The sequence below is a fragment of the Lipotes vexillifer genome, unplaced genomic scaffold (assembly GCF_000442215.2).
Source record: "Lipotes vexillifer unplaced genomic scaffold, Lipotes_vexillifer_v1.1 scaffold44, whole genome shotgun sequence".
Taxonomy (NCBI): domain Eukaryota; kingdom Metazoa; phylum Chordata; class Mammalia; order Artiodactyla; family Lipotidae; genus Lipotes; species Lipotes vexillifer.
Genome location: NW_006787415.1, coordinates 608693 through 618082, shown reverse-complemented (window position 1 = coordinate 618082; position 9390 = coordinate 608693). Strand labels below are relative to the sequence as shown.

Sequence of the window (9390 nt, the reverse complement as noted above, 5' to 3'; positions counted from 1 at the left end):
ACAGTTTTTTAATGGGAAAGGTAAAGAACAGCCATATCATCAATATAAAACTTAAATGCCAATTTCTTCATTTACTTAATACTTTTTTAATAAAGACAATTAATCCATTCTCATTTATATAGTGGTAACATGGATATCCTTAGATTTATTTAACTTTTTCTATTTCTATTCATTTAAAAAATTTCTTTCTCTTACAATTATGGATTTTTGCAAAACTGATATTACTTCTCTTTCATTTTTTTTTTCATTTGAAAGCGTGACCTTTTATTTCTATGCTACTTATGGTTAATCTTTACATTTAAAAAATGTTTTAACTTTATAACACATGTTTTCCTAACAATGACAAAAAGGAACTATCTGCAACTTCTCTTCCCACCAAGATAAACTGTTTAGCATGTGGAGGCAACATGAGGCAAAGTCAACTTTCCTTCTGGTTGTACAGAGAATTAGGTTTATGGGCAAAGGAGTTTGCTGCTAGGTCCTACTCTACTCCTTCCTTTTTTTTTTCATATTAACAACTTATTTTTTATTTTTGAACATCACAAACTTCAATCAGAATACTTTAAAAAATATTATTCTGGGGCTTCCCTGGTGGCGCAGTGCTTGAGAGTCCGCCTGCTGATGCAGGAGACGCGGGTTCGTGCCCCGTTTCGGGAAGATCCCACATGCCGCGGAGCGGCTGGGCCCGTGAGCCATGGCCGCTGAGCCTGCGCGTCCGGAGCCTGTGCTCCGCAAATGGGAGAGGCCACAACAGTGAGAGGCCCGCATAACGCAAGGAAAAAAAAAATATTATTCTGCATGCGCTTAACAAATTTGACAAAGGGCAAGGATCCAGTTGACTTGTATTATGCTATGAAGTTTAAACTGAACAGCCAATTCACATATATTTAAAATTGTTAAGTACAGGTAACCATGAACACTTCACTGCATTAATCTGATGGCATCCTACCTCTAGGCACACGTTCATGTAACACTACTAGTAATAACTCCAGAGCAGAGGCAAAATGGAGATAGAGGAACTGCCCTACAAAGCAAGTTTAAGGGATTAAACAGCACCGTCATCATCGTAATCACTACTGAGGACAAAGCTGCTGCCTGTGGACAGGGGCCCTTCCTCCTTAACATTCCCTAAACTACCTGCAGTCCCTTTCTCATCAGAATCTTCAAACAACTTGTCACTGGAATTGTCATCAAACAACTTCTCGTTGGAATCTTCATCTTTGAACACCTTTTCATCTATGTCTTCATCTTCCTTTACATCTACATCTTCCCCATCTTCTTTTCCATCTGAATCTTCAAACACCTTTTCAGCTGCATCGTCTTCTTCATTCTTTTCATTTGCATCTCCCAGCCCCTTTTCTTCTGCATCTTCTTCATCCTCTTTTTCATCCAACTCATCGTCAAATACTTTTTCATATGTTTCTTCCTTCTCATCTGACTCTTCGTCAAATTCCTTCTCAGAGCCTTCTTCATCAAACACCTTCCTGGAGCTGTCATCTTTGAATTCTGATTTTTTGGAGTCATTCTCTTCTAACTCTTCTTCAGAAACGTTTTCATTAAATTCCTTTTCAGAGCCCTCTTCCTCAAAACCTTTCTCAAGGCCATTCTCTTTTAATTCTTTTTTCGGAGTCATCTTCAAACTGCTTTTCCGAGCACTCTTCAGACCCTTGTTCTGAGCTGCTGTCTTCAGCTGCCTTTTGGGGGCTGGCCTCCTCCTCAGACTCCTGTTCAAGGCCATTCTCATCAGGATCGTTTTGGGTCTCTTCTTTTTGGACTCTCATTCAGGGCCATTCTCTTTCGACTCTTTTTTAGGACTACCCTCTTCATGCTACATCTCGGGGCTGCCTTCTCTGGACTCTCCGTCGGAGAAGTCTTCTTCATGTTCTCTTTTGGGACAGCCTTCCTCAAAGTCTCTTTTGAGGCAGCTCTCTTCAGATTTTTTTTGGGGACAGCCTTCTTCAGCCTCTTTTTCAGGGCCACTTCTTTTAGCATCTTTTTCAGAAGCAGCTTCTTCATCTTCTCCCCTATCTTCCGTTTTTTCAAACTTCTTTTCATCTATAAGTTCTTCAAATGCCATTTCAGTTGTGGCTCCTTGAACATTCATTTGAGATGTGCCAGGGTGCTCTGAAAAATGCCTAACTCTAGAAGGCCCCACCCTTCTGGAGCACAGATGGAATTTGAAAGCTGAAGGCCTCTGTTGGCCTCGGGAGGGTTGAGGAAAGCCTCCCATCCTCTCAGCCTTTCCTCCCTTTCTCTTGTGGTCTCCTCCACCTGAAAATCTGTAGTCCCATCACACACTTGGGCAGTGATTTGATGGCCACCAAACCACATTCCATTGAGGGTTTGAATACAATAACCAGCTTCCTCTGGGTCCCTAAAGGACACAGAGGCCACACCATGAGGGTGCCTATCAAAGAGAAGGAGCTTCCTAATTTGTCCAAACTTTGAAAACTCTACTTGAAGGTCTTCTCTGATCTCATTTGGCACCAGTGGATTATCCTCAAAATCCATATGATGAAACATATTTTTGATGATGACAACTTGCTCGTGGTGTATTCAGGCTGGGCCAGCTCTTCTCTCAGGTCTCCAAAGTCCAACTGCTTTTGTCGCATAGACAACTTTTTCTTGTAGTCTTTGCACTTCTTCTTCTTCTTTGAGGTGTCGTATTCCCCTTTCAGTTGAAACTTTGCCACCTCCATATGTAATTTATAGTCTCTAATTTCATTTTCATCCAAAAGTTTTAATGTGAGATCCACAGATTCTCTCTTCAAATAACAGCAAAGTCCATCTCCTTTAAGATTCCCTTGATTATCTTTGTAAAGCTTGACCTTAAATTCTTGTTTGAAGATCTCTCATAATAATGCAAAACTTGGACATGAGCTGTATAAATTCATCCACTGTAATGTCTGGAGGCAAATCAGATACAAATACATTTGTATTTCTGTCTTCTTCAACATGAAACCATCCTGATTCAGCCTTTCTCTTTTATCCCCTCTTTTTGGGATAACTGGGTTTGGGAGTTTTTCTTTGTGGAGGTTCTTCTGTAGTCCTAGCACTGACATCTTGGACACTTGCAGTAGAACTAGATGCACCATCATTAGAAAATCCATAATTGGCCTGATATGTAGCAATAAAATCTTCAGTGATCTTGGGGAACCAAGCCTTCTTGTCCAGGTCCCATTCATACGGGGCATCAGTCGGCTACTGCCCAAAAGAATCGGTTTCTCCACTGGGATCTTTCTGGGTATCACAGTCCTTGGTGTCTCCGTACAATTCTTGCATTTGCAACTGCTCATCAAATTCGTCATTCGCAACCAAGCTGTTGCCGCTCATGTTGCCAACTTAGCCCAGGGGCAGGGTCCAGGCGAGCGAAGAGGCCAAGCTGATGCTGGTTCACCCTGTCAGGTCTTGCTGCCGCCACTCGATCCAGAACACAGCAGGAGCACACACACGAGCTGCCGCCACCGATCGGTCTGAGACGACTGCGGCTCCCACAGCAACGTCCAGAAACCACTTGAAAATGGAGGCCCGCTTAGGCTGATGCAGTCGCCATTGTCCCCTACTCTGCTTCTTAGTCCAGCTCCACCACCCCCTCCCATGGAAGTTAGCTCACTTTGGTAAGGGAGTCTCTTATATGTTTTTGGCTTGAGGCAAACACTGGAGGCTGGTGCTTCCACATGGAGATAAGTACCATTGTGCTTATTACACTATCCTTATGATACATTTCCCAGTTAACTACTCAAAAACCTGTTCACACTCAAAGCCTTTATGCCTCTGATCTTAGTGTTAACACATGGGTCCTAGTCTAGTCTATTCTTTCCCTGTATTATTAGTGGTTCCTACAGCTCTGTTGGATTTTAGCATCAATTTGATCCCATTTATATATCTTCCCAAAATTCCTAAACGCTTTGGGCTTACCAGTTTTCGTGCTTTGTTGTTTCATATTTTTACATTTCTTCTAGCATCTTAATGTGAGTTTAGGATAAGGGAGACAGGAGCACATATATTTAGTTAGTTACCTTCCTTTGAATGAATATTTACAATTAACAACATCAAAACAAAACTTCAAAACTCATATTAATAAAGATGGTTTTATTGAGTTATAGGACAGGGCACATAAAAATCAAATATTTGATTAAAATTTAACCCTTTACTCAAAACTAGAAATTTTAAATATTAATAAGTAAATTTTTAGCAGATGTCTAAATTGTTAACCACTTATTAATTATTTTAAAACTTTAAGGCAGATATTTACTTATGCACTGAATCCCAAATAGGTAAAAAGAATAATCACCCAAAGTTTGTTATCAATTAAAACAAATTAAAGTTAGTACTTAATTAAAGAAAAATTGTTGCATGTTAAGGAAATATAGCACATGCTTAATGCCAGTTCCCTCTCCCCATTTCATATTATATTAAAGAATCACATACTCTCCTTTCACTTCTCCTAAGCAGCAAAGGAAAATCCCATATATAAAAAAAGCTTAAAGTTTAATCTTCCCTAATATTATCTGATCATAAATTTCTTTGGTCAATGGAATGTATGATTTTTTCAACTTATCCATGAAGTAAAGTGGATCAGAAATTTTCAATGGACTAAATCCTTCTTCCACCAACCGAAATTTCTGTAATTTGAATGTTCCTGTTGTTTCCATCTTTTCCTATAAGACAGTGACCAGGATTAGTGGAGTCAGTCAATATTATGTATAATATACAAATAAAATATTCAACAATATAGATTGTAATATTTAATTATAACATTTTTATATCCAGTGACCATCTCTATTTTCACTACTAATAATTTAACATTAGAAATTTTAAAATGCTCTTTAGAACACTTAAATCTTTACCTTGATTTTCCTGTGAGCTTCATTCAACATATAAGAATTATGAATATAGTTAATAACTGATTACAAATATGTCTAAAACATATAGGTTTCTCTCTTCAGTCCAATGTCAAGGCAATATTATGTACAAAGAATGCTACTAGACAGCAAGAAGATAAAAGTACAAAAGACAGCAATCTATTCCATAAGGCAGAATACTGCAAGAACCAGAGGGGGTAAGGAATGATCTAAAACTTGGGTTCCCAAACTATGCACTGAGATGCCTCATAGTACCTCAGTGAATTGTCAGAGTCCCCATAGGATATTTTAAATTTTCAAGGTAAACCCAGTGACATCTGTTGTCACATTACCAACAACTTGGTCAAGGTAGTTCAGTTTCAATATTAGTTTATGATACATTCTTTTCAATGATGTCATATCTTTGAGAAACAGGGTTTTTGGTGGTTGCTATTATAAAAAGCAAGTATAACCAAAAATCAAGCTGGAATATGGAATTAGTCTGGCCCTGTTCAGCACAATCTAATTCCAACATTTGAGGAGCTGTGCAATTCCCAACTTACATCTCCTTAATACATGTGGTTATTTAAATATGAAATAAAAGCATTTTTCTTTCCATTTATATGCATTATTTTTTCAAACAGCAACTAATTTATTAGACCTAAAGAGTTATTTTGCTTTGCCCTAAGTACTGAATAAATGAATGTTTAGGTATTTGTTTTGGCCCAAGAGTGCCATGAATTAATTACTAAGACACTAAAGATGTTATGACTCGAGAAAGTTTAAGAATCTTTGCTTTAAGGAATTTAAAGGAGACAAGGATATTATCTCTGTGGTAGTTTCAGGCATAGGGAAGCAACCTCATTTTAAGTCAGATGACATGCAGGGTCCATACAAGGTTCTATGAGTAGTTTGGCCATTTTTATGCATCCTTCTGAACGAATGCAACTAAGTCAACTTTTCTTTGAACGTTCTTCCCTGATCTCATCCTCTACCCAACACTGTCATTACAGAATGAGATGTAACTGTGTAAAAACACATATTCTTTTCTCTTTTTAAAAAAATTAGTTCACATGATACAATTTGACAGTCTGCCTTCTTTAAAAAAAAAGATTAACATGGTATGTTTCTCCAGGTTAGGTAATTTTCATCAAAAATGGCACTTTTTAATGGTTTCATAGGATCTCATCTAATTATAATATGTTAATTAACCTTATTCTTATTCTTGAACTTATATAGAGAATATTAAAAAATTTTACTACATAAATAATAACATTTTATATATAACATTTGTGCATCTTTAATTATGTCCTAAGGGTAAATTTCTGGAAATGAAATTACTAAATCAAAATATATGCAGATTCTAAGAGCGTGATCACATATTTACCAAATTATTTTCAAGAGAGATGATAACAATTTGTGTTCCCAGAAGCAAAATGAAAGGACCAGTTTAATTTCATCTCAGACATACTGAGTAATATCACATTTAAAAATTTTTTGTAAATTTATTGCTGAAAAGAATCCTTTTTAAATTTGTGCTAAACAGATTTTTAATAAGATAGTTGTCTTATTCATTTTGTCAGAAGTAACTTATATGTTTGCATTGCTTATATCAGATCATTTATTATGACTTATTAAATAATTTTAGTGCCAACTAAGTGTCATTCATAGTGCTAACTATAGTAAATACTGTAATAAACGTTAACACTCATGGGCCAAGTTCTTTTAGGTGTTTAATGATCCTAAAATATTTTCTAAATTTGTACAAGACTGATTTAATCTTACAGAGGAGTCCTATGACAAAATATTTCTTCTGCTTAATGACAGTGAATTTTAAGTTGCCCTTGGAGGAAAATGTTTAAAATATTATTTGATCCATCAACTTTCTACTCTACTAAGAATTAAAATCCATTCTTTCTGGGGCAAGATGGGAGGGGCAGGAGGGAGCTGGGTTTGGTTATAAAAGGGTAATGTGAGGGAGCCTTGTGGTGGTGGAATTGTCCATATCTTGACTATGGTCATTGATACATGAAGCGACACAGGTAATAAAAAATGTATAGAGTTTAATACACACATACACACAAATGAGTACAAGTAAAACAGAGGAAATTTTAATAAGATGAGTGGATTGTATCAATGTCAATATCCTGGTTGTAATCATTTACACAGGATCTCTCTGTATTATTTCTTACAAATGCATGTGAATCTACAATTATTTCAAAAATTTCAATTAAAACCATGTTACTTCTTTTTCATATTTAGCTACCTTTATTATTTCAGAGGACTGCTATGAAAATAATGAGACAATATATGTAAAAGCTCTTAAAATATTATGTAAATGGAATATGTATTTATGACAGTTTAGATGATGTGTCTCATTGGCCAAGCAGTGACTTGGCCACAAGGATTACCCAGCAAGTGCTTTTAAAAAGAATATTAAGTCAGCTATTGCTCTATCAGGGATGTAACAGTGATATGACAAACATATCCAGAAAAGTTCTATGTGATTGGATGTTAAGAGATGATGAGGACTAGCTTTGGGAGATTATATTTGAGGCACAATATTAAACGAATAAATGGCTGGATAAATGAGCAGGCAAAGTTACCCAGGAGCTGAGAAATTTTGTTTCCTTTTTATTGGACTTTACTCCAGCAGCCTAAGAAGAGAAAGCCCACCTCTCAAAACCAGTGAGTTCAGAATTCCTGCAAAATATAAGGTCCCCAAAGGAGACTGGACAGAATGAAGATAAAAAATTAAAGGCAGGGGCTTCCCTGGTGGCGCAGGGGTTGAGAGTCCGCCTGCCGATGCAGGGGACACGGGTTCGTGCCCCGGTCCGGGAAGGTCCCACAAGCCGCGGAGCGGCTGGGCCCGTGAGCCATGGCCGCTGAGCCTGCGCGTCCGGAGCCTGTGCTCCGCAACGGGAGAGGCCACAACAGTGAGAGGCCCGCGTACCGCAAAAACAAACAAAAAAACCCAAAAACAAAGAAACAAAAAATTAAAGGCAAAATTACTTAAAGCCAATTGCCCTGAGGGTCTACACACATCCTGCAGACACTTTGATGTCAGCTTGGTGGAACCTAATTTTAGGTACACAGCACCAAATGTCTTCACAAAGCATGAAGGCATGTGTAAGATTCGGGTTTGGCTTGCCACCATCACTGGGACCCTCATCTATCTGACTGAAGGGGAGGAGAGCAACAAGGAGGACAACGATTATCCTCCCTTCTATAATTAGGCTCCAAATATGGCATAAACTAGCATCCCAATGCTTTTCATTGTTTTTGAAATTTTCTAACAAAAATAAAATGCACCTATTATCTAAGCGGTAAATATTATTTTATAACTAAACCATCTCCAGATTCCTGGTCTTAAATTTTATGGGTAGGTAAAATTACCTGAATTCTTAAAAATTGTGGGCAGGCATAAGCCGGTAAAAATGTTACAACTTGTTCATAAACTTTTTCCAAGTCTAAAGACGTATTTGGTTTTAAAGTTATAGAAGCCATTCCTATGACAAACATATCCAGAAAAGTTCTATGTGATTGGATGTTAAGAGATGATGAGGACTAGCTTTGGGAGATTATATTTGAGGCACAATATTAAACGAATAAATGGCTGGATAAATGAGCAGGCAAAGTTACCCAGGAGCTGAGAAATTTTGTTTCCTTTTTATTGGACTTTACTCCAGCAGCCTAAGAAGAGAAAGCCCACCTCTCAAAACCAGTGAGTTCAGAATTCCTGCAAAATATAAGGTCCCCAAAGGAGACTGGACAGAATGAAGATAAAAAATTAAAGGCAGGGGCTTCCCTGGTGGCGCAGGGGTTGAGAGTCCGCCTGCCGATGCAGGGGACACGGGTTCGTGCCCCGGTCCGGGAAGGTCCCACAAGCCGCGGAGCGGCTGGGCCCGTGAGCCATGGCCGCTGAGCCTGCGCGTCCGGAGCCTGTGCTCCGCAACGGGAGAGGCCACAACAGTGAGAGGCCCGCGTACCGCAAAAACAAACAAAAAAACCCAAAAACAAAGAAACAAAAAATTAAAGGCAAAATTACTTAAAGCCAATTGCCCTGAGGGTCTACACACATCCTGCAGACACTTTGATGTCAGCTTGGTGGAACCTAATTTTAGGTACACAGCACCAAATGTCTTCACAAAGCATGAAGGCATGTGTAAGATTCGGGTTTGGCTTGCCACCATCACTGGGACCCTCATCTATCTGACTGAAGGGGAGGAGAGCAACAAGGAGGACAACGATTATCCTCCCTTCTATAATTAGGCTCCAAATATGGCATAAACTAGCATCCCAATGCTTTTCATTGTTTTTGAAATTTTCTAACAAAAATAAAATGCACCTATTATCTAAGCGGTAAATATTATTTTATAACTAAACCATCTCCAGATTCCTGGTCTTAAATTTTATGGGTAGGTAAAATTACCTGAATTCTTAAAAATTGTGGGCAGGCATAAGCCGGTAAAAATGTTACAACTTGTTCATAAACTTTTTCCAAGTCTAAAGACGTATTTGGTTTTAAAGTTATAGAAGCCATTCC

General features: G+C 38.2%; 1 protein-coding gene and 1 pseudogene across 1 annotated transcript in view; both read right to left on the bottom strand.

Moving 5' to 3' along the window:
* Positions 1 to 1045: 1045 nt before the first annotated feature.
* Positions 1046 to 3333, bottom strand: LOC103073139 (HIV Tat-specific factor 1 pseudogene; annotated as a pseudogene).
* A 1151-nt stretch (positions 3334 to 4484) lies between these two features.
* SLC27A6 (solute carrier family 27 member 6) overlaps positions 4485 to 9390 on the bottom strand; it is a 65138-nt gene continuing 60232 nt past the window's right edge. The window contains exons 9-11 of the mRNA XM_007459993.1: positions 8772 to 8786; positions 8241 to 8353; positions 4485 to 4661 (exon numbers count right to left, since the gene is read on the bottom strand). Of these exons, the coding sequence (XP_007460055.1) occupies positions 4485 to 4661; positions 8241 to 8353; positions 8772 to 8786 (305 nt within the window). The remainder of the gene's footprint in view (positions 4662 to 8240; positions 8354 to 8771; positions 8787 to 9390) is intronic.